At 37.9% G+C, this 24,562-nt stretch overlaps 1 protein-coding gene across 4 annotated transcripts in view; it reads left to right on the forward strand.

Moving 5' to 3' along the window:
* The window catches only part of DLGAP1 (DLG associated protein 1), a 428,529-nt gene that overhangs the window by 276,301 nt on the left and 127,666 nt on the right, over positions 1-24,562 (forward strand). For 3 of the 4 annotated variants that reach the window (XM_074878768.1, XM_074878753.1, XM_074878762.1), the window contains 2 exons: positions 6,773-7,798; positions 23,430-23,644. In XM_074878768.1, coding sequence (XP_074734869.1) covers positions 6,845-7,798; positions 23,430-23,644 — 1,169 coding nt within the window. In that variant the 5' untranslated portion in view covers positions 6,773-6,844. Of the gene's footprint in view, positions 1-6,772; positions 7,799-8,680; positions 8,737-23,429; positions 23,645-24,562 lie in introns of those variants that run through there. The other variant, XM_074878773.1, reaches the window with a different exon arrangement.

Consider the following 24,562-nt stretch of genomic DNA (forward strand, 5'->3'; position numbering starts at 1 on the left):
TTTATGTGCTGATCATCTCATTCCGACTAGAAAAATAAGCCTTTCACATTCATAACTGACTGTCTTGCAGCAATCTATATACATACCTGAAATCTCCATATGTGTATTAATCATTTAATGCTGTATGTTTTATGCACTGTGATAACCCCTCTATTTTTATGAGATGTCAGTGCTGTAGGAAGTGTGGCCTGTCCCTCACACTCGCCTCCTTTTGTGATCCGGCGATAATATAAGCAGTCCAATCATGTTGATTATCTGTAATTCCTAGAAAGCAGTGACTGTAATCCTTTCATTTTAAGAAAGCTTCTGTGAGGAAAGCAAATAAAAGATCTCTCGAGTCACAAACAGGTGTAAGAGTAGGGTACCCAAAAGAGAGCAACACAGGTAAGTATGTGTTAACTTCATTCCAAATTTGGAGTATCCTCCTTTGCATCCTCTTTCGCTGTTCCCCCAGCCTAAACAGCATTCTGGAAACTCATTGTAAGTACTGCCAAAAAAAAAAATTAAGGTCATAAAGTTCATCATCCTACAGACTGAGAAAGATAAAATGCAACATCTAAACTTGTATATGAGGTATATGCTTCAATACTGCCTATATGACATTTATCAAATGATTCAATTTAATATATTATATTACATGCACATTATACAGACATAATCTCCTGGTCGTTTTCTTTCTGGGAGAAGAAAATGCTGATTGGCACTTCTGAATTTGCAGTGGAACTCACAACAGGCTCTCCAACCAATGTGCTGTACCTTATCAAGTCAGAGAGACTCTGTGTCCTATACCACAGAAAAGGCATGAGCAATCTAATTACACAGTATATTATTACTCACTGGAGCAGATCAGAATTTTTTAAAAGTTGACTGTTAATTGTGTGTGCAGATGAGGAGAGTGGAAGGGCAGATGATCAAAGTTCAGTATTTCATTTGCAGAGCCAAGATCTTTGCATGCTATCCTGCCTATTGCCAGTTGCACTCCTAACAGGAATTGAAAAAATCAGACTCTGTGTGTCAAAATTTTGCTGACATATTACTGCTAGAATTCTTGCAGACTTTGTAATGTATTTAGATATGACTCAGAGATTAATTATGTGTTAGGTTCCTTTAGTGACTACAGTTTTATGACACTCCTATTGAAGAATCAACTCGCTATTAGCCACAGAAATGAAGAAAATAAATCCAAAACCAAACCTTCAAGGCATATACTACCCTTGTACTGACCACCACAGTTGCTCACCAAAAGCCCATGAAAACAGTCATCAGATGTGAATGTGAAGCTTGTCACCACAAGTATATGCAAACTAAAGATTGTTGGATGCAGACAGAAAAAAAAAAAACATCCGTTTTTATGATATCATTGGTGGGATGCCTCTCTTCTTGTTTTTTCTATATGCATACCATTCACAAGGGACTCCTCACAGATCAGCTGCATTTTTTTCCCCAGTTATTCCCACTTATTGATCTGCCAATGGACTTGGAATGAGTTTAAGTTACTGGCCAAAACATTTCTCTTTATGACTGTTCAAGATTAAATTATATTGTAAGTATTGCTTGCCTGGTGTGATTGCTGACATGGAAGCAAAAGCCAGACATTCTCTTGAGAGTTTTACTGAAGGCATAGTATCTTTCATATTACATGCCAAAATGGATTAGGAAGATAATTTGAGACCTCATTTTCTTCTGAATATCTTTAATGAAATATGTGGATAGATGCATTTTAGAATATGTATCCTTTTATTGATGTCTAGATTTTCATTAATGTGATGTAACATAACAGAAAGGCCACAAAGAATGGCTGCAAAATATCAAGACCTTTGGGATAAAGCAATGTGCTACATGAGGAGCATGTGAAAGTTTGATACTCAGTGTAAACACATCTTCCACGTGTTTGTAGAAGTCTGAGAATCAGGGAAAGGAATTTCCCTGGGAACATCCTATAGCATGTGAGTAGATAAATAAGCAAAAGCTGACAGTCACTGATGTTCAATATGGAAATGAGAACCTCTCTTTATTTACCATAGGGCATAAAATGGAAGCACAACTACAAACAGTACTGCTAAAAAGCATAATTTACGTCTTCTCACTTCAAACAGTAGCACAGCATTTCTTTGAAAAGACTGCTGTGATCTGAGGTGTAAGTACCAATATGGTCCAAATGTGTGTTTCAATTTGTGCTCGTGATTAAATGTCTTCCTGACTCAGAGCTGTACATACATGACATTATATGTTTACATTGCCTTCCATCTGTGTACCAACCCTCAGTTTCTGGACCTGGCACAAAACTGAGGATTCAGAAGCATCATCTCACTCACTGAATGGTATCTCTCACTCCTTAGTTTCTGAACAGACAAGGATATTAGATTTAAGGTACTGTGGCCCTGCTGACACTTATTTAGGGTGTCTCTGTTGGCGTTAGGGTTAGGGTTGGCTTTAGGGAGTCTCTGTTGTTAACCACACATAATGTAGTTGCATTGCCTTCCGTCTGTATATTGCTAATACAAATTCCAAGAGCATGTTTGTTTCTCATATATATCTTACTTGCATGTTTTTATAGTTAAGCTGCACACCTTGACATAGATATCACTGCCATTCTGTCAGTTGTCTTAGCAGTAATTGGCCTTACACTTTACATTATGCATATGGCAGTTTGCCTTTCTCTGAATCTTGAACTGTTGCAACATGAGTAGCAACAATTTGGAACACATGAGTAGACAATATAGTTAAGTAAAATTTGTAAAAGTATAAGTAATTTATGCATTCAGGTTTTGTTATTTTGCATGCATTTTCACTTTAATTATATAAGAATTAATTACACATTTTTCTAGCCACTAAGTTATTAGAACAAATTGTTGTGCATTAGGGACACCATGTTAGCAGCAAGGATTAATATATTCATATCCTTCTTACCCACAGCATCTTCAAGAAAACAAAAGCAAATGTAACATGAATGTTGAAAATAATAAACATTCTTCAGCCTTACAATGCTGTATCTATTTAACATCGCATTTATTCCTATGCCATCAAGTGGTTTTGGTCTACTGTCCATAGAATTGCTATTTCCACTGTTTATTAATACGCAGTATGTTCATCAATTATCTTGCCTTATTTCATGTGTAATTAAATGTTCCTAACTGGCCAAAAATTAACAATACAATAAAAATCTTAATTGGCTTCCCCTCAGCTATTCATGGCATGATCAGATAGCCCTGTCTCCAGCTGTTAATTGCACTAAACATTGATTGATAGGTTCAGCCAACACAATTATGGAAAATTATGCATATTTTTTGAAAAACACTGATGGAATCAGAGGCTGTAGGGTGTTTTTTTCTAGACATATATTAACATATTAAAGCAGGATTGAGGTGTGAGAGTGATTTAGGAATTGTGCTGGGGGATTTTCTGTGCAGAATTGTCCACTAAATATTTAGGAAAAGCACCACTCCTTTCCTCAGTACAGAGCATATTATACTTATTCTTCCCTTCCTGGAAGGTGTACTATGGTACATTCTTGGGTTTTTTTCTGATTCATTTCGCTTTCAATACTGTAGCAGCAGTAATATAGTTAAGGTAAAATGAAGCTATATTCTAGTTAATACTCTTGTCTTTTTAAGCCAGTTGGCACATGATAATCTAAATGTTTTCAATGCTGTTGCAGCAGAAGAAAAAATATCTCATAATGCGTACACCAGTCTAAGAGTTGGGAATAAACAATTTTTACTCTGAATTTCAATTTGACACAGGTTTTGGACCCTTTACCATCACTCCTTTTTGTTACACAGGTTGGTTGCTCCCTTTTGGTTTTGGTTCATTTTGCTGTATCACCCTCTGGTCTTTGCTACTTCTTTTTTCTTCCTCTTTTATACCAGTTGCTCCTGCAAAGCTTTATCCTCCTTTTTTTGCAACTCTGTGATCTTTTGCTTTTACAGTCATTTTCTCTGTTGTTCTCTGTATCTGTTCATCTGATTCCTCTTGGGCAGATCATCCTATTTTCTGCTTTTTTCTCCAGTACTTCCTCATGGAAGATTCACTGACAGCTCAGACTCAAAATGGGTGTAGAACTAAATGTTATCTTTTCTCCTAAAAATTTTCACCATCCTACTTGCCATCCAAGCTCATATAGCAGTGCTTAGCCAATCTTCCTCCACAATTTATGGAAAGCCTGTCCCTTTCTCTCTCTACAGACAAATGTCACTTTTCATAAGCTTTTTCACTTTTTAAGAGTTCTTGCACATCCTCCTTAGCATCCATATTGCCAGTCCATCCAAAACACAGCTGGTAACACTGCTGCTCTCATCAGTCAAACCATACTTACATCTTTTAAGCTCATCTTGATCTTCAAGATGTTCCACACTATTCTGTCCCAGCCTATAAATCAAATCAAGTGTTTCCTCATCCCAGCCATTCAGCTCCATCAGTATAATAAAACTACCTATTCTTAATAATTCCATGACATCCCCCATGCCTGTCATGACTTTACTATTCTGTAAATTATAGGTCCTTTCAGTTCTTTGTCTACATATACTCTTTTTCAACAGTACACAAAAATGAAAAATTTATAGCCATCCAGGTAATGAAAAAACAAAAATAAATCACTGGTTCTGGGCATGTCCCACTTACTGTACTTCTCTGCATCTTTCTCATATCTTTGGGGCAGGGTTTTACTATTTTTATCTTAAATAGCACACTAGTCTATTGCTAGCCCTAAGACAATTTATCAGTCATCTTGAGGACTGTTGCATGATTGTAAATGGATTTAAATAAAAATTAACTGGCTGAAGCCTTGTTTTCACAAGCCTTCAAGTGTGAAAGACATTCACAGATACCAAAGACTGGAGTATTTCTGTTTGGTCATTATATCCTTTAGTGGTATTCTTCTTGATGGGATATTCTTGGTCAAGTCACATTTTCAAGAAATGCATCTACTGCTGCATCCCTTTGGATGTTTCTCTGTTACACAGTGTAATAAATCACATTTTTAAAGGAGTCGGTAGGAATGTAAAATGCTGTGTAGAAGTGCTAAGAATTGTCACTACAGTAAAATTGACAAGTCCAGCTCTCTGAATATATTATTTTTGTGGTTTTAAAAGTGCCTTTGGCCATTCTCCTCTTCAGGTAAGCCAATGAGATCATCCATTTGGAATAGTACAAGTGCCTTTTGTGGTATTTTGAAAACTCTTTTTTTGGAATTCAGGATCTCCTCTCTGAACATTTTCTGCATTTCAGGGATCCAGTGAGGGGGAATGAAATGCAGGACATCCACACTAGCTTTGAAGCATACTGAAAAAAACACCTCTTCAGCTCACTGCAGATTCAGAAGAAAATATAAAACATATTCTGATGAAATGCAGAGCATGCTTTTCCAGACTGACATTAACTTAATGCTATTTTAGAAAACTTCATTGTTGCCAATCTGCCAGTAGGTACAGTGTCTACAACGTGTTAGAACATGAACTTTACCTGAGAGAACACTGGAGAAACATAGTTGAAAACTGTTTGCTATGCATGTCTATCCATACTTCAAGAAAGATCTCAAGGGTGACATTTCCAAAAGTAGTATGTGACTAGCCATGCCATAAAAGAATAAACTAGCTCAGTGACTCCCATTTTGGTTGTGTGTGGTATAAAAGGGCACACTCTAAGGAGTCCTCTACCCGTCAGGAGCCGAGATGGCACCATGAGAATGTTTTGCTACATCTGAAACCCTATAATTTACACATTAGTAGCTCAGAGATTGCAGTAGCAGTTGCATCCAGACTTTTCCTAGTGGTGAGAGCTGAAATGAGGACATCTGACCTCAAACACAACAGTTATTATATCACTTGTGATGAAGATTTGCATTTTCAACTTGTTGTAATCAATAGTCTATAACATTGTGAGTCACTTCAGGGCCAAATAACTGCAATCAAGTGTTAAGTCTTGAAATCCCTTACGCTGTTGTAGAAATATGCAAGTTTTGGCTATACCAGGTCCCCTAACAGTAGAAGGAGTAGGTAGGGATATTTAAACACTGCTTAGTACTCTGAAAATTTATGGAAAATTAAACCAAGCCATGCATTATCAGAATAAGATTTTTTTGTGTGAATAGGAGCGAGTAAACATATATAGGTTATTAAACAGTTGGTTTGGCTTCATTTTGACAGAGTTAGTGTAAAGTATTATTGGTTTATTCTTAATTTGAAGAGTTTACAGAAATAATGTTTTGATATTGTGTTGAGATGCTTCCAGTCTAGGCAGACAGCATGGATATCAAGTAAAACTGCACTTGAATCATGAACAGATGTGCATTGAAGACAGAGAAAAGTTTCCCATTAATTGCACCACACTTTGTATTGGCCCAAAGTAACAAGAAAGTGCTCCATTAAGGGCATGGTCTTTTTTAATGCATTTATTTGGCCCTGAAAACATGCAGGTGAGCAAATAAGGCCTCCTGGGAGGCCCCTGTCCATGAATGTTTTCAGGACTGAGGTTTTAGAGTATAGGTGGTGATACTTATCTTGCTGTGGAGTCATGAAGAATAGTGAATTTCTTATCAGAAAACTTTCCTTGCTTCTGTTTTCCAGCTGGTGGAACTAGATAATTTTTCTTGTATATTATTTAGGTATCCCCTATCACTATGTTGGACATGGAAAAGATTAAGCAATAAAAAGAATCAGAGAATGTTTATTCCAATTACTTTTACAATAAGAAGCAATGAATATTAAATGTGCACATGCTGATTTTTCTCTTAGCTTGAATATCTTATGGCTTCTGTTGTATTTCATTCTTTTAGGCCTTTCTCTGAGATCTGCCCATTGCATAGCCATACGTATTAGATGACTTTGGGACTTGCTTTACATCAACGATGAAGGGATTATCTAGCAGCCGTAGTCATCATCATGGGGTTGCCTGTGACCCTCCGTGTGACAGTCTGCCACACCACCCAGACAGGAAGCCATATTTGTTAAACCCGGTGGACCCCCATCCTGCAGACCACCCTTACTACACTCAAAGGAACTCTTTTCAGGCAGAGTGTATGGTGCCCTACAGCGATCAAATTGCCAGCAGCACATTTCCCCGGAGGCATTACAGTTCCCACCATGAACTCAAGGATGAGTGTGCTCTGGTTCCCCACGGAACTGCCAACAAGACCAACCGCATTCCTGCCAACCTTTTGGACCAGTTTGAGCGGCAGCTGCCTCTGAATCGGGATGGTTACCACACTCTGCAGTACAAGCGGACTGCCATGGAGCACCGCAGTGACAGCCCAGGGAGGATCCGACATCTGGTTCATTCTGTCCAAAAGCTCTTTACCAAGTCCCATTCACTGGAGGGACCATCCAAGGGGAGCGTCAACGGGGGTAAAGCGAGCCCAGAGGAGTCGCAGACGATGAGGTATGGGAAGCGCAGCAAGAGTAAAGAAAGGCGATCAGAAGGTAAGCCCAGATCCAATGCATCAGGATGGTGGAGTTCAGATGACAACTTGGACAATGATGTTTGCATTTATCATGGTCCCAGTGGGGTCATGACCATGGGAAGATGCCCTGATCGTTCTTCTTCCCAATACTTTATGGAAGCCTATAACACTATTAGCGAACATACTGTGAAGTCATCCAGAAGCAATAATGATGTCAAATGCTCTACCTGTGCAAACCTGCCTGTGAATTTGGACTCCCAGCTAATGAAGAAAAGTTCTTGGTCCTCTACATTAACCGTGAGCAGAGCCCGTGAAGTTTACCAGAAAGCATCAGTTAACATGGACCAGACAGTGGTGAAGGCAGAGACGTGTCAACAGGAACGGTCATGTCAGTACCTCCAGGTACAGTGTGGAGAACTGATTGCTGTTAACTGTACTCTGCCTTGTCTCAGGTGTTTGTGGGGGATGGAGGTTTGCTCTGATATTTCAACTTTCCCAAGAGGTCACTGATCACCAAACAAGGGGTAATGCTGCTGAAATTAAAAATAAATCTGCTTTTTCTTTTTTCTTTTTCTTTCCAGCATTCAGTATTTCAAAGAAACAGTTCATGTTGGAACAGGCTTAATTTTTTCATGTGAGAAAAATAAGACCTTTCTATGTACTTTTTGAATTTATAAGGCAATCACAGTAGGGGTATAGGGAATTTGATGTCGTAGGGCTTGCACTTAGCATTACAATGTCAATTAACCGAATGTTACCAGGATACAAATTCTTTGATTTCTGTAATTTCAAGATTTGCCTTCATTTACTGCTTATTTTATTATGAAAGCTTTTGAGATCTGAGAAACTTTGGGGTACCTTAACACTTTCTCCAGCAGGAAAACAACCTACTTTCCTTTTGCCATAGAATATAAATTCTCATAAAACAATTATTGTAACATGTCCAGATTTGTTTATCTGGCTATTCCTCTTTCTCATGGCTTTGAGTCAAGAATAAAAAATCAAAAGGTTGGAATTATTGCTTGTTCTGATTATACATTTTAGGAGTACATCACCTACTCCCTCACAAGCTGTTTGCAGTTAATACAGCGTCACTATTTTTCACCAGTATTGTATCTTTAAATGTCAAGAATCAGATGTCTGCTCTTGGAGCTATCATACTGCCGGTGAATGTTTGTGGCAGGAACATGGATCAGAAAATATTAAAACTGTTTCATTCTTAGGAGAGCTGTGGATAGCTTTTATGCACTTTAAACGAAGCACTTATGGCACATCTAAGTGTGTGTGTAAGATGGAACAACGTTGCGCAGAGAAGAGAGAAGACCATGAGGAAAAAAGAGGTTTGCTAAGATGATTTGGTTTCATTTTAATGTAGTGGGACTCTTGTCTATTTGTACAGAAACTGTAGCGAGTTTTCTCATATGGGTGCTTTAATGAGACAGTCAGCTTCCACATTCTGTTGTTTAAAGTCAGTACGCAGAGAAAGCGTAGGACTGAGGCATCCGCATTTAAAAATTGATCTTAAAAGGTTTTATTGAATGGCATGCAGAATAATTTTGAATGCCAGCCTCTGGGATTCTAAGTTTTAAATGTAAAGAAATGAATCTGTGTATTTTCTATTAATTGTTAGGAGAGTGGGGTGGGGGGAGAGAGGATGAATATAAATGTTCAGTGTGTGTTTACAGCTGTGTGTATGGACTCGGGAGGGAGAGGTGTTTCAAAATAGCCTCAGGTTGCAATGTTGTGAGGGGTTTTTTGTATTAAGTCTCTTTTGTCTGAATTTTGTGAGTGAGAAGAAATCATAACTTTAGGCTTGATTGTTGTGGTTACTTTGGACCCTGAGATTTCTTTTGTTGATGTTTTTGTTTACTCCTTCAATCTTCCTCTCGGGTTTAGATAAAATAGCTGACAATTCAGTATGTGACCAGATGGCTAGAAAAGAGCGAAAAACTGTGCCAGCATCAGCTTTAAATGAACACCTCCATAGGGACTTTTAGATAATGTTTAACTGACGGGAATAGACTCTTGAAGTGGAATTAGAGGACATTATCTGTGTCTGTATGAAAATATGTCCAACAATTGTCAAGGGCAGGAATTAGAATAACTAAATTCTCACTTAGAATAACTAAATTCTCACTCTGTTTCCCATCCTCACTGGTAGTTTTATATTGGTTTTCATTTCATTTTTTCTAATTGTACGCTTGTTTGTAAAAGCCAGGGAAATATAAGTGGTTTGGAATTGCTTTTAAGAAAATTCTTAATGAGGCTTCGATTAACATTGGCAATAATATTCAGAGTAGGGTAGATTTGAGGAATCAGGTCAGGATTATTCTTCTCTCTTGGCAGCTTGAAAGGATGACAAATGGATATAGGTAGTAAAAAGTCAGCCTATTTTGAATGCATCCCATTGCCTTTCTCTTCACTACATCACTTATCTTTTTACACTACAAGCCCTCTGGGGCTTCGACTTTGTTCCCTTTTGTGTCTCCACAGTGCCCAGCACAATGGGGCACAGAACCTAATTGAGGCCTTTTGGCTGTCCTGCAATATAAATATATATTAACAGCAGCAGAGTGTTACTCCTTCAGTGGGCTGCAGAGGTATTCTGTATATCAGTTATTTTCCTGGTGACCTTCTCATCATTGTATCAAAAGGCTGATGTCCTGTGTTAGAACAATTAGAAATGCACTAAATGAGAAGAAAGCTGCAAATTCATTACAATACTTCACAACTCTGATAATTTAATTTTATTATTATGATGCTTTTTTGTTGCTTTATTTAACTCATTAAATGTTCAATAGATGCTTTTATCAACTCACTTGTAATTTAAGCTGTTGTTTATGGTCCAGGACATAAACTCTCTGATCCTTGAAAGAGGCAACTATTTTGCAAACTCTTCTTGTGATAGTATCTGAATTCAATGAAGGAGTGACTTTTTTTCAATTCAGGGTACTCAGGATAATTTTCTTTATCCTGATAGATCTGAGTATATCAGAGATCACAGATGACTTCACATTTACTTGTAAGGGCTTTTATCACAAAAGTATCTGGATGAATTCTCAGTGTAAAGACATGGAAATAACAAATGATTATCTCACTTGGTGTGATATTTTCCACATAACTGTTCTGTGGAAGAATTTGGCAGTAGTTCGTGTTACAGATGGGCTTATTTCTCGTAATTTGGAATTTGGATCAAGTGCAGAGTCCTCCTGCATTGCACAGTCTTTCTTTACCCCAGCGGGGTCCGCTTCCAGCCCAGGTACTGAGGCACAGTGTCCATCCTTGGAGGTCTAGGGGAGGCTTGACTCAACACTGTGCATCTTCAGAAAGAGATATTAGCTCCCAAACTATTCTAAAGACTGTCACGTAAACCTTTTCTTCTCACCTGCATTTTGGGAATGGAATTGTATTTTTCTCTCCTCTCTATTTCTCCTTTCAAGGATGAGGAATTGGATAGTAGAAAGATAAGATCCTTTTTCTGAGCTACTTCTTCAGAAAAGTGCTTTTATTTGATCCAGGTTTACAATTGGACTAATTTGAAGGAGGGTGAGAAAGAACTGTTCATGCTTTCTCAAAAATTCTTCTTCAAAATGGTTTCCGTCCCTTGAGAGAATAATTTATAAAGCAGTGGACAGCCTCTACTTCTCTGGTAGCTTCTTCTCTGGAAAAATTAAAATTAGGCAAAACTATCGAAGACAAAATGTAAGCAGCAGTCTTTTTCTGCAAACAATAGGGTCTAAATACATGGGTAGATATTTTTGACACTCTTGTTTTCTATGAATTCATGATTGTTGAAGCTAATAAGGTATCAAATACACTGCAGAGTTTGTCTCTGATTATAGTTTTGCCATTCAGTGTTCCCTGTAATTACTGTTCCCATTGTCCTTGGTCCATTTGTTAAGAGATGGAGAAAAATACAAAGGATGACATTTTTCATATTATTCCTCTTTTCTTCTTATGTGGGTCAGTCATATGTTTTCTTTTGATCCCATCTGATGAGACTGAAGTCAGTTGGGGCTGAGGATGGAAATTTTACTTCTGAAAACTGAAGTGCAGTAGGTGGAGACGACAGTGCAGTCATCCAAGTTCCACATTTGCATCGCTTGTCCTTTGGTGAGAGATTGTGAGAAATAATATAAAAAAATATAAACTAAGTTTCTGGTTGTAATAAGCATTTGCTGGTCGTGAAGGGCTCTAGTTCATACTGTATTCAGTTTCCTGTGTGAAGGTTGTCTGTAATGTGAATTATTATATAATCTGTAGCGTTAAGAAACTCATAGTTAAAGAAGTTACTTGTTTTCCAGTCTCAGGACAAGGCACTTCCAGAGTTTCTTAGGAGATACTGCTCAATCCTAGCCTCTTTCTGTTGCTTGTGTCCATGGATGGCCAAACAGAGGGCAGCACCCTAGGTCAGGGTACTAATAAGGACCAGTATCTGTCATACAATTTGTTAACATGATATGTTAAATTACAAAGTGATTATCCTTATGGCGCAGCAATTTATGTTAGATCTGTTATACTTGTCTTATGTGTGCAAGTCTATCTGCATTTTCAGTTAATCTCTACTTTTTCCTCATTTGTGGTGTTTGCATTTCTGTCACAACTACCATATTCAAATTAATCTTTCAGTATGTCCTTGTGTATATATGTAAATTGTATTTTAATATCCATGGACCTGCTTGAGTGAGTCCAGAGGAGGGCCACAAAGATGTTCAGGGGGCTGCAGCACCTCTTCTGTGAGGACAGTCTTAGAGAGTTGGGATTCTTCAGCCTGAAGAAAAGAAGGCTCCGGGGAGACCTTATAGCGGCCTTCCGGTACTTAAAGGGGGCCGACAGGAAAGATGGGGAGGGACTCTTTATCAGGGACTGTAGTGATAGGACAAGGAGTAATGGTTTTAAACTGAAAGAGGGTAGATTCAGATTAGATATAAGGAAGAAATTATTTACCATGAGGGTGGTGAGACACTGGAACAGGTTGCCCAGAGAGGCTGTGGATGCCCCCTCCCTGGCAGTGTTCAAGGCCAGGTTGGATGGGGCTTTGAGCAACCCGGTCTAGTGGAAGGTGTCCCTGCCCATGGCAGGGGGGTTGGAACTAGGTGATCTTTAAAGGTCCCTTCCAACCCAAACCATTCTATGATTCTATCTTCCATTTTTCATATACCTGAAGACCTGCCTTTTTTTCTCTTATTCCATTAGAAATTGAAAGTGAATGAAGCGTATATTATTTCCCCTTCAATTTTCCAGTCAGAACTACAAAGTATATGAGGTGTAAGTTTCAAATTTTTTTACTGAGCTCATTTGAAACATACTTCTCAGTAAAGCTAGTGAAACAACTTGAACAATTGTAAAATAAAATGTCAAATGTTATAATGTATTCTAGGCCATCTTCCAGGTAATGGAATAATCACGAAAATGTTTGGAAATTCTTAAATGTTCCTGAATTTTAAAATATACGAGTATCTGAGAACATTAAAACTGAAAAAACATAATTCACAGAAAGCTAATTTATTTCAGTTTTAAAATTGTGAGATGGGTAATATGAATAATGAATAAAGTTATGGAATTTGTGGGCACTTGGAAAATATAAATAAAGCACAGAATAGCTCATTTACAAAAAATATATTAATAACAAATAATTCCACTGAGCCTACATCTTGGTTATTTAGCCTACCTGCAAAGCTACCCAAGATGTCTTTGCTATATTCAGACAAAGATGCAGGAGAGTATTTCAGTATAGCTGTCCTCCTCATCTTTGCAGTCCTTTAATTTACCTTAAAAAAACCCAGAAATTGTCAGATGAGGTGATGAGAATAATCTTGCCACATATTTCACCTTAACAACTGCTGTGTTCTCATTCATTTAATTAAAACCTAGACTGACCTTTGGTGTCTGAGTGATGCAGTAATGGGGGTCACCTGAGCACTTAAGAGAGCTGTTCTACAGTAATATCAGTGCTTCACATTTAGCTGTAATTTTATCTGCCCATGTTCCTTAGGTAATAATTTTCTATCCTTTAGTTTTATCACCATTCTGTAACTTCTTAGTATTGAATATACGGGCACTGATCTTATTTTTCTAGATTAACTTGAATTACTGTTGGTTCATTCTGTTAACATCCCTACTTTCTAATAGCAGATCCATCAATGAACATAATATTGGCAGCTGGATCATTATTTTGTGTTGCTAGCATACCTTATATACAATTCAGCAACATATTTGTGTGACACTACATTACATACACTGTTATGTCAGAAATGTTTATGAAAATTATGGCTGCACATATATCTAGCATTTGCTATCTATTTCAGTTCCTTCATGGGTAAGATTTGACTCAGTCCTGGATTTGACGTCTTTCTGTAGCCTTAAATATCTGGAGTGTTTTAATCTTATTATTTTCAGTATTTTCACTGTAAAAAAAAAAAATCAAATAAAAATCTTCAAGACAAATCAAGTCCAGCAAAGAGGATCATTTCAATCTTCATCTGAGTTTGAAATCATTAACTTTTATTGTGGAGACATGCTAAGTAGGTGGGGAAAAAAACACCAAGCAGTGACTTTTCCTCAGTCAAAGGTGCAAAGTAACAAAGAATATTTCCCCTACATCCAGTTATTGGTTTTTTGTTTCTAGAATGGAATTCGTAGTAGAGATCTTGAGTGGAGAAATACTACAGTGCCAGAAAAGTGGTTTGAGCTGGGGGTAGCTGGCCACAGTTTCTGTTCTGCCTTACAAATGCTCTTGTGCTGTGCTTGTTGCACAGCTGACCTTCTGTCACTAGTGAATCAAGCAACAAGAAGAGGAATCTGTTGTATTTGTCCTTTCATCCTCTCACCCTGAGCCTCTGCAATGGACTGTCTTGCCTGGACTTCTGATAGCTATGTATTTCTCTCACCAAAGGCAATGTGCCTTGCAGTCAGATAAGGCACTGTGACAGTTCTGATGGGCCATGGCTTCCAGAGACAGTCTTTGAATTGTCTCTAAGAGTCTTTTATGCAAATAAATAATTGGGTAAAAAACTGTCTGGATGGCCGGGCCCAAAGAGTGGTGATGAATGGAGCTAAATCCAGTTGGCAGCCGGTCACGAGTGGTGTCCCCCAGGGCTCGGTTTTGGGGCCACTCCTGTTTAACATCTTTTTTGATGATCTAGACAAGGGGATCGAGTGCATCCTCAGTAAGTTTGCAGATGACACCAAGTTGGGTGGGAGTGTTGATCTGCTCAAGGGTAGGGAGGCTCTGCAGAGAGACCTGGACAGGCTGGAGCGATGGGCTAAGGACAACTGTAGGAGTTTCAATAAGGCCAAATGCCGGGTGCTGCACTTGGGCCACAACAACCCCCAGCAGCGCTACAGGCTTGGGGAGGAGTGGCTGGAGAGCTGCCAGTCAGAGAGGGACCTGGGGGTGTTGATTGACAGCCGGCTGAACATGAGCCAGCAGTGTGCCCAGGTGGCCAAGAAGGCCAATGGCATCCTGGCTTGTATCAGCAGTAACGTGGCCAGCAGGGACAGGGAAGTGATCTTGCCCCTGTACTCGGCACTGGTGAGGCCGCACCTCGATTACTGTGTTCAGTTTTGGGCCCCTCACTCCAAAAAGGACATTGAATTACTCGAGCGTGTCCAGAGAAGGGCAACGAAGCTGGTGAAGGGTCTGGAGCACATGTCGTACGAGGAGCGGCTGAGGGAACTGGGGTTGTTTAGTCTGGAGAAGAGGAGGCTGAGGGGAGACCTCATCGCCCTCTACAGCTACCTGAAAGGAGGTTGCAGAGAGCTGGGGATGAGTCTCTTTAACCAAGTAATAAGTGATAGGACAAGAGGGAATGGCCTCAAGTTGCACCAGGGAAGGTTTAGACTGGATATTAGGAAGTATTTCTTTACAGAACAGGTTGTTAGGTGTTGGAATGGGCTGCCCAGGGCAGTGGTGGAGTCCCCATCCCTGGAGGTATTTAAGAGTCAGGTTGGCATAGCGCTTAGGGATATGGTGTAGTTGAGAACTGTCAATGTTAGGCTAATGGTTGGACTGGATGATCTTCAAGGTCTTTTCCAACCTAGACGATTCTGTGATTCTGTGAAATAAGTTTGTGTTTATTTTTGCTTTACTGACATAACTCCAGCTAATCTCCCAGTCTTTGAGATTTCCTATTCTCTAGCAATTCAGTCCCCAGCAGATGAGAGTCAAGACCATGACCTTAATTTGATATCCAGTGGGATACTACTGTAGAGCAGAGGTGACAGTTTGGAATCACTAAGACACACTATGATGTTCTGAAACTGGGAAAGTTTCCTTAGAACCAAATGAAAGCTTCTTTTGCAGGTATATTTCGTTGTTGTAATAAAAAAAAAAAAAAAAAAAAAGCATTGTGGAAGTTTCAGTCAAGTCTGTCCACTGTACACTAAAATGTGACAGAAGCTAATAGGCAGCTGGAGATGGTAGCTTAACTGCCTTACTTACAGCTGCTGCCTGTGAGAGCACAACATTATCAAAGCACCAGAGATTATCCAGTTACAGTCAGCCAACAGAAACAGCATAAGGACTGTTTCTCAAAATGCTCTCCCCACCACATCTGTGTTTTTCCAAGGATACAGATTCAGCTGCATGTTCTCCATGCAGTTTCCTGCTGGCTGCTTGATAGTGGGCTTGTGGTCATGTGTAGTGAAAGAAAGGTAAAATGACATCTTATTTAACAATATTGGCATTTGATGCCAACTAGTCACTCTATGCAGGTGGTGAAGTGATTAGGAACAGAACTGATTCACCCCAAATAAGGTATCTAGAAGTGAAAAAACATTTCTCCATAGATAGTCATTGAAAGCATCCTGTCAAGGATTAGTATTCATGTTAACAGTCATCCTGTCCTACTTACTTGGGCAAGGAGCCATCTCTCATTATACCCAACTGCACTGAAAGCTTTGAGGGTATTGAGAAAGATGAGAATGAATGTCTGACCTCTGCCACAGAGAGAATATCATCCATTAGTATCACTGAAGCAGTTCTAGTTTGAGGTCCTGGCCAAGAGTCCTGCTATATGAAGTTCAATTCTGTTCCTTCAGCTAATAGATGTGGCAGTTTCTGTTTGGCTTCCTTTCTGCAGAATGTGTTTGGGGGTGGCAAACTTGAAAGGCCCTTGGCTGAAATCATTTTATCCACGTGGCCCTCTTCATGGTTGGTTGGATTTTTATACGTAGAGCAGGAGGAGAAAATTTATCTGGAATCAAGATGTGATTGGTTTGTGTAGGACACACACATACCTCTTCATAAAACAGGATGTGAAACAGATTGATGTTAGTGGTCAAGGCACCTTTTGATGAATGAAAATTATAAACTGGAGCGGTGCTTGAAGAATGTTGTCTATTGAACTACTCTATGAGGATTCATACTGTTTTAGAAGACTTTCCAAACTTTTTTATGTGAAGGAAGATTGCAATTCTTCACACTGTTTGTTCAGGTTTGAGGCAAGGTGTGGGCACTTAGGACTGAGGAAGTAATGTTCTATCTCAGACAGGGTCTTTGTCTTGGCTGTTATTGCTCTTCATGTAAAAAAATATGGAGATAAGGCAGCTAAATTATATTAATTTATAGTGGAACCTGATTGCTGAAATACTACGTGCTAAAGCAAGTGTTGCAGCAGATACTGAGCATATTAAGTTTGTCCTAAATAGAAGCAACCTTCCTATCTGCCTTTCTGAAAACTCATGAGGCTTATTAAACATATATTGTTCTTTAAGCTAAGATTTCCTCTTTTTTTGGAGTACTTCAATGATTCTTAACGCATAAACATTGATAGAATGAAATGCTTGTCATTTTTATTGGTCTGATTAATTCAATATTCATGAGTGCTAGGAATAGGCTTAGTAAGTGGAAGATGGCAATTGAAACTTCCTTAACAGCACGCAGAAGAGGCATAATAACGGCTAAGAAAACCAAATTACATGGGTTTAAAAATCTGCACTGAGCAGTCATTAAGCATTGTTCTTCAGTTGTGTGATTTCATTTCATTAAGTATTTGCATACTAATAGAAAGCTAAAGTTACAAGTCTACTGCTGTGAGCGATGGTTAGCCACTCCTTCCAGTCCTTGTGTTTACTTCTGTAGTCATCCACATTGCTTTGGCAAAGCACAGGGAGAAGCTTTAATGATTTCAGCTGCAATAAACCAAATCAAACTAGAGATCAATAATGAACTTAATTTGCTATAGAGACAGTCTGTTTGCTATTTCCTCCAGTGAGGTAAGTTAATAACAATTTTTGGGAAAAAAAAAAAGAAGGAAATTAGATATTCTAATTTTATTGTTTAGAAACGGAATAAAAAATGGGGTTTTTTTCCTTTGTCCTTACATGCTGTGTTTATTTCACATACCACTGTGTGTGAGCTTTCGAAATGAATGTTTGAAAACTGGGGGGCCAGTATGCCTGTTTGCTTGGTTTCTTTATTTGGGGACCTAGACTATCTACTAGAAAAATCCAGTTTCTTTTTATCAAAAAATGCATTAAATTAATTGACCAGTCAGTTCAGCCTGGTTAATGACAAAGTGTGACCACTTCCAGAGCAACATAAATTTAATTAAAGATCAGGGCAGGTAATCTATACACTCAATTAAGCTGAATCCAGGTAAGATGTTGGCTTTTGGCAGTGTGTTATCTGTATAGTCTGTTCTGTTTACAAAAGAATCTTATATCTGCTATGTAATCAGAAAAAAGAAACTATAGTCAGGCTTAGATTTCATACTTGTAACAAACATTTTATTTCTAGGTGTATGCTGAAGTCTTAAGTCTCAGTAAGTTGCCTGGCTCAGAGGCCTTTGCTGAATATTTTCTATGTATTTTCAGGTAATAATGGTGTTCTGTTTCACTGCGCTTTTTGTTTAAGTGCACTCTTGATTTTTAGGCTTGTAAAGAAAGAATTATACATGATCTTAAAGATCATTTACAGAATTAAATGTTTCCAGGATCTCTATTTCTTCAATACTGTGAATAATAGTGGTTCTATTTTAATAAAAACAATGGTGTTCATTGTTAGATCTGAATTTAGCTCTTCCCCCTTTTTCATGAGAGAAAAAACAATCATGCAAGTGATGTTCCTGCTTGATATTCTGATACTGAAAAAAGGTATTGCCAAGGTAATTGGATAATATGATTTTCTTAAAAGCATGAAACAGCTTTATTTCAGGTATATCAGTCTTAATGCCATTGATCCTCTAAGGCAGTAGATCCCGTGCATATGCACTTGTGTGCAGTGTAATATGTGGCCTTGCAAGACATAGTATTGGCCGTTCAAACAAAGTAAGAGCCTGTGGGAAAATTTGTGCAGACCTTCTGACTGAAAAAAAGAGCTGGAGGTTGACATAGACACTTTCCCCAGCATATTTCCAGATAAACAGAAGGAAACACTCTATAGAATGTTTAGTACAATATATATAGAAACATGAAATAAAGTGATCGATTTTAGTTTCACAATTTGTGCTTTTGAGAGGGTTTATGTTTCACTTTTTTCCCATGACATGAAACACTTCACTGTGACAGTAAATTGTGTTGTCTGCTATGAGCTGTTACAGCCATTCCTTTTAGGCACCAAAGAAAGCACTCTGAAAATCAGGTCACTTCTTTTAGTAGGTATTGTTTGAGGTATTTGACTAGAGGCACAGAAGTATTAAAACACTGACATTATTTTACCTGCCTGTATTTTCTAAACAAAATAGGTACAATGAAAGAAAATGAAGAGCTTTAAGGGTTGTTTGTCCTACTCAAGTAATACACAGACAGTCCTCTAAGATACTTTCATTAAAAGTATTACAACTGTTAATAGCCAAAGCAAAAATCTACTACTTCTAAAGCATTTCTTTACCCTGCAAATGCTCCCTACCAGTTACATGATGCCTTACTGTTTTCTCCTACTCCAACTTCTGAAATCAGGGTTTCTGACTCTTGTGAAACTGAAACAAGATAAAGGGGAACTGGACCCAAATTTCTTTTCGTAATATTCTCTGAAATACTGAAACCTTACTGAAAAGAAAAAAGAAAAAAAGAGGAAAAAGAAAAAAAAAAAAACACTCGGCCTTAAATATCTGCCAGAAAACTGGGCAAACCGTTTAACTAAAATAGTTCTTTAATCAAATAACTATTACATTCTTCTACTGCAGGTTCGTCTAGGCACGCAAGATAGTTTGTACAAACACTCTGACTTCCTCAATGTGTTAACTGAAATTAGAACCATTGTGTTAACTGAAATTAGAACCGTATCTGGGTTGATATTTTAGGCTGTTCTCTGAATACAGATATTTTTCCTAACCATAGCCATTCTTTTCTCTTTGGCACATACAGGGTTTATCCTTGAACCCATAAAATGGTAATGGAACTTGGGCTGCATTCATATAATTTCCTTTGGTTTTGCACATGCAGGTAACTTCCAGTACACAAACCAGGCAGTGGGTTTGTGGCACTCCCTGAGACTGCTTTGCCCCTGGTCTCTGTGTGGACAGCTCAGCTTTCTTTTTCTGCAGCTAGAATGTTTAAGAGGTGGAAGAGCAGCTAAAAAGGTAGCATGATGTTTCTCAGTGGTTGCTCACTTCACTGGGTGAACAGAGCTCAAACTGGAAACTTCCACCCGACACATCATACAAATTCTGGGACTAGAGCAATGCATTCAAAGCTCATCACGGTACACAGTGTTTGCTTGTATAAATAGAAAGTTTTGTGGTAAATTCATTGCAACCAGCTTTCAAAACTTGGCCTATCGTATCTAAATAATTTTGAGATGCTTTGGGATAAGAGGTATTGTACTTATGTATGGCATTACTGATAACAGAACTCAAGAATTTCAGAGTTATGGTGCCCACAGCAACTATATCTTATCACTTGTATTACACCTATAAACTACAGCATTAAATTTAACAGTATGTATATTATTTCATAAAACTACAAGTGTTCAGCTTGCCTGAATTATGGATGCTATATGAGCATTGTAACTTTAACTCCCCTGACTTTTTCTGTTAAAGACACCAACCTTAACATTATAATAATATATTTTATTTAGTGCATTAAAGATTGATTCACTAATTTATTTTAATGAGAAAAAGCACAGATCTTTAACTAAAGCATAATGAATAAAATATTAAACAGATTAAAGTGCATGTCCTCTGAGAATTCACAGATTACATACTCTGACTTAGGTATCTAATATCTGCCTGAAAACTGATTGGAAAAACACTATTACAGGTTTTAAACTTCTGACTGAAGTCTGAGCATGTCATCAAAATGTCAGTAGAACTTGGTTTTACTAAACCTGTGTTAACTTCTTTTTTGTACATGAGTGATTTGAAGAGTCAAGGTTTTACAGTTGACAAGCAGGAGCTGTAGGTTCCAAAATGTATGTGAGGGGTGGTGTGAACATAGATTGTATTTCTGCTGTTTGATGATGCTGTAGAGCTAGAACCAATGCAAGAAAAAAGACCTGAAAAAAATATTATCCTCTGTCTGTCATAAGTGGCTGGAGGAGGAGTGTAAAATGCTCTATAGTCTTGAATATTAAAAATCAGAATCAAAACCACTACCAAGTATTACCTTCCTTTGCACTTTGCAAACATTTACCCACTAGGAAAGCATCAACTTTCCAGATCTGGGGTCTAGGCATAAACTTAAAAGCCACAGAATTGAGACATTGCTTTTTCTTTTTTTTTTTTTTTTATTTGATGTGGAAACATATCAGAAACATATATTCAATCCTGTTCCTCCAGTGGGTTCTGTTAGTACTTAGTACTCTCAGTCTGTAATACTCCAGTTCTTAGAGTCTTACCCTTTTCTAGAAGAATATTTTAGGTGGTTTTAAGTGTATTTATTCAATTACTTCCTATAGATACACAATTCTGCATGCCATTGTTCAATAAGAAACCTGGACGTTGAAATATGTTCCTGCCTTAAGTAACATATTCTTGAAGCCTGGACAAATATCAAATAAAAAAAAAAAAAAAAAAAAGAAAACAGCAACAAACTTTGCATGCTTCTGGAAGAGAAGAATTTAAATATTTCACAGAAGTAGAGTTACCAGAGTCATTAACTAAAGAATATTTAAAGAAAACATGGAAATTTAAAAGACACGAGGAAAGAATTAGTTAAATAAAACATGGAGCAACTGAGAAGGAAGTCAGTCCTGGGAAGGAAGACTGTCATAAGAAGAAATGTTGATAAAGATACAAACTAGAGTACACTTCCAGGATTAAATCTTAAATCCTCTGAGGAAAATATCAAAGCTCCAAGTGAGTTTATCAAGGCCAGACTTGTTCAAGAGAGATCTGGTAGAAAAGAGAGAGCTTAGACTGAGCACAAGAGGAAGGAAGGACTTGTTTGAGCCTGGAATTTCACGACCTTAAATCATGATGTCAGCAGCAGGAAAAAAAGAGTCAATGAAGGAAGAAAACTGGAAAGGTCTTGGGTTTGAAATCAGCAGGAAGCAAAGCAATGGCATGTCTTATGAATAGATTGGTTAATTAATTATAATTAGTTATAAGCCCATGAATGCTTAGGATTATTAAATATCTTTTTTCATTTGTATAGCACAGGGGGTTTTGGATTTTAGTTTATAGCAGCATAAATTGATAAAATGCCATAAAAATTTGATCTACATTGACAGTAACATTTGAAAGGCTGGTTTTAGGCTTACGTTTGTAGTGGGAATCAACAGCTAAGCTGTTAGTAAGCAGTCCAGTGTTTCAGTTTTGGTTGTCTAAACAAGCTGGCATGTAAATACTCTGGCTGAAGTTTGGGAAGCAATGTATACACAAGACATTCAGCAGAAGTTAAATGTTGTTGAAGAACACACTCTCCATAAAAAAGAGACACTCAGTGATTATCCTGGTAGATGCCAGTATTCGTAAGCTGCAGGACAAATTTTAGCAATCCAGATTTGAGACCTCTTGTTTAATATGGCTTGTAAGGGTTTCTGAACATTGTAGTTATAACTTGCTTTATAGAGTTGATTCACTAAGAATAACCACAAAAGCAGCAAATTAAAAAATCACAACTACTATTATTTAAATCTAACACAAAATATGTTTAACTGAAAAGTGCTTTTGCAGTTTCACGTTTACTATAAAAATGGAGCTTCTGCAAAATAACTTAAGGATAACTCCTTCAAGGACCCTGTTCCACTGCATGTTGTTTCTGTTGTCACAGAAAAGAGAAGGGTGTTGGTTTACAATGGTTAGAAGCCCCAGGAGCAGAGGAATGGAGAGGATGGGTGGACAAGAGCACCATGCAGTTGGACTGTCCTCTGCTATGTCCCAAAATCTCGTGAATGCACAGCCCCAGTGTTCCAGATTTCCAATGCAAAGAATGGACAGCACTTACTTCAGAACAAGAGGAATAATGTACATCAATAAGAAGAAGAAGAAAAAGAAGGGAATAAAGAGTTGTATGACTCAGACACTCAGACTAGCATAACTCAAAAGGAGGATCCCTGCAAGTTGATGGGTGTTTAGTCGCACTAACTATGCTATAGAAGCAATAGTAGTATAATTTCATACTTGCAAGCCTACTTTTGTGATGATTAATACATAGCTCTACTAATTTGAAATGTATCTTGAACCAAAATCATCCTGGTGAGTGTAGCTATGCACGCTCTGTCTGAAAAGATTGTGATATAGGGATTCATATTTTATCTTTTGTGACTCCCCGAAGGTGTTCAATAGGTTGAGCTGAACCAAAAAATACCTGATCTGGTTTGTAAATTCTTTGAATGAAAACCACCAAATAAAAAGATTTATCCAGCCCAATATTAGACCTAACTGAGGCTCCTATGTCAACATGTTTGCTAGAATCTTCCCAGATAAGTAGTGGAAAATAACATACTCCAGAGGTGCTTGTGACTATGCAAAGGGAGAAGTGGCCCTCCACTGCAAACAGCAGGCCATGGTCAAATGGGATTGAGGATGGGCCCTTGGCCATGAGAGTTCTTGTTATTGCTCTGTTGTGGTTTAACATGGTCAAATCTTGCTGTGCAACTATATCAGGGAAGAGTGTACTGATAAGAGAATTGTGTTTATCACTTAAGGTTCCTCAAGATGAATGGACTGGATACACTCCACGAGGGAAAGATGATGAGATCCCCTGCCGACGAATGCGTAGTGGCAGTTACATCAAAGCCATGGGGGATGATGACAGTGGAGACTCAGACTCAAGTCCGAAGCCATCTCCAAAGATTGCTGCACGGAGAGAGAGCTATCTCAAGGCCACCCAGCCATCCCTTACAGAGCTCACCACTCTCAAGTAAGTCTGTGTTTTACTACATCATATAGAGCTCTCCATTAAGACATACATTTTCTGTTCCTATTTGTTTCTACTCTTTACTTCTAGGTGCCAGTTAAGGAAGGTATTTAAACAAGTGTGTTCAGTCATGCTTATTTTTGATTTTTTTTTTTTTTTCTGAACAAGAGTAGATTTGGGAATGTATTTCAATATTATTCTGTAAAAGGACCCTACTACTTGTGCTTCGAATTTGCAAAGTATTTCAACCTGTTAGTGTTAAGTGAGTATTCAGGTATGTACAATAGGCCTATTCTTTAAGTACTTTGCTGAATTATAGCTTTGGCCTGCGAAAACTTTGCATAATTGTCTATTTATATATACTCAACATGTGAAATTAGCCCTAAGCTAGTCTTTGCAGCCCATCAGAGAGCACCTGACATTTAATTAAAAAGAACAATGACTGTCTGAAAATAGACAAATCCATGGTTTCCACTCTTTAGTTCACTCAGAATTGCACTGTATTTTGTGAAGAAATATAACCAAAACTGATTTTTTTAATTGTTTATAAAAGCTTTAGTCAAGAGGAATGATGAATTTATGTTTTTTTAATGTCACTTTGTGTTTTTCTTTTATTTGAGCCTTTTAAAAGAGCCACCAAATTCTCTTGAAAATTGCACAAATGGATAATTTTGGTATTAGTGTTCTATTTTAAATTATTCTGAAATGGAGAGATCCCCTAAAGCAAGAAAATAAATTATATCCATAAAAGAAAATAGTGTGGATTTAAATCAACAATTGTTTCTGTCTGTCTTCTGCAAAATCTGTAGCTATAATAGTGAATCATAGTTCACTGAACCAGAAATAACCTAATTTTAGTATAACTTGCCTAAGGCTGTAGCTTTAAAATGGAAAAAAAAGAGCTGTATCTCTTCTAGTATC

Source organism: Strix uralensis, chromosome 1 (assembly GCF_047716275.1).
Source record: "Strix uralensis isolate ZFMK-TIS-50842 chromosome 1, bStrUra1, whole genome shotgun sequence".
NCBI classification, from domain to species: domain Eukaryota; kingdom Metazoa; phylum Chordata; class Aves; order Strigiformes; family Strigidae; genus Strix; species Strix uralensis.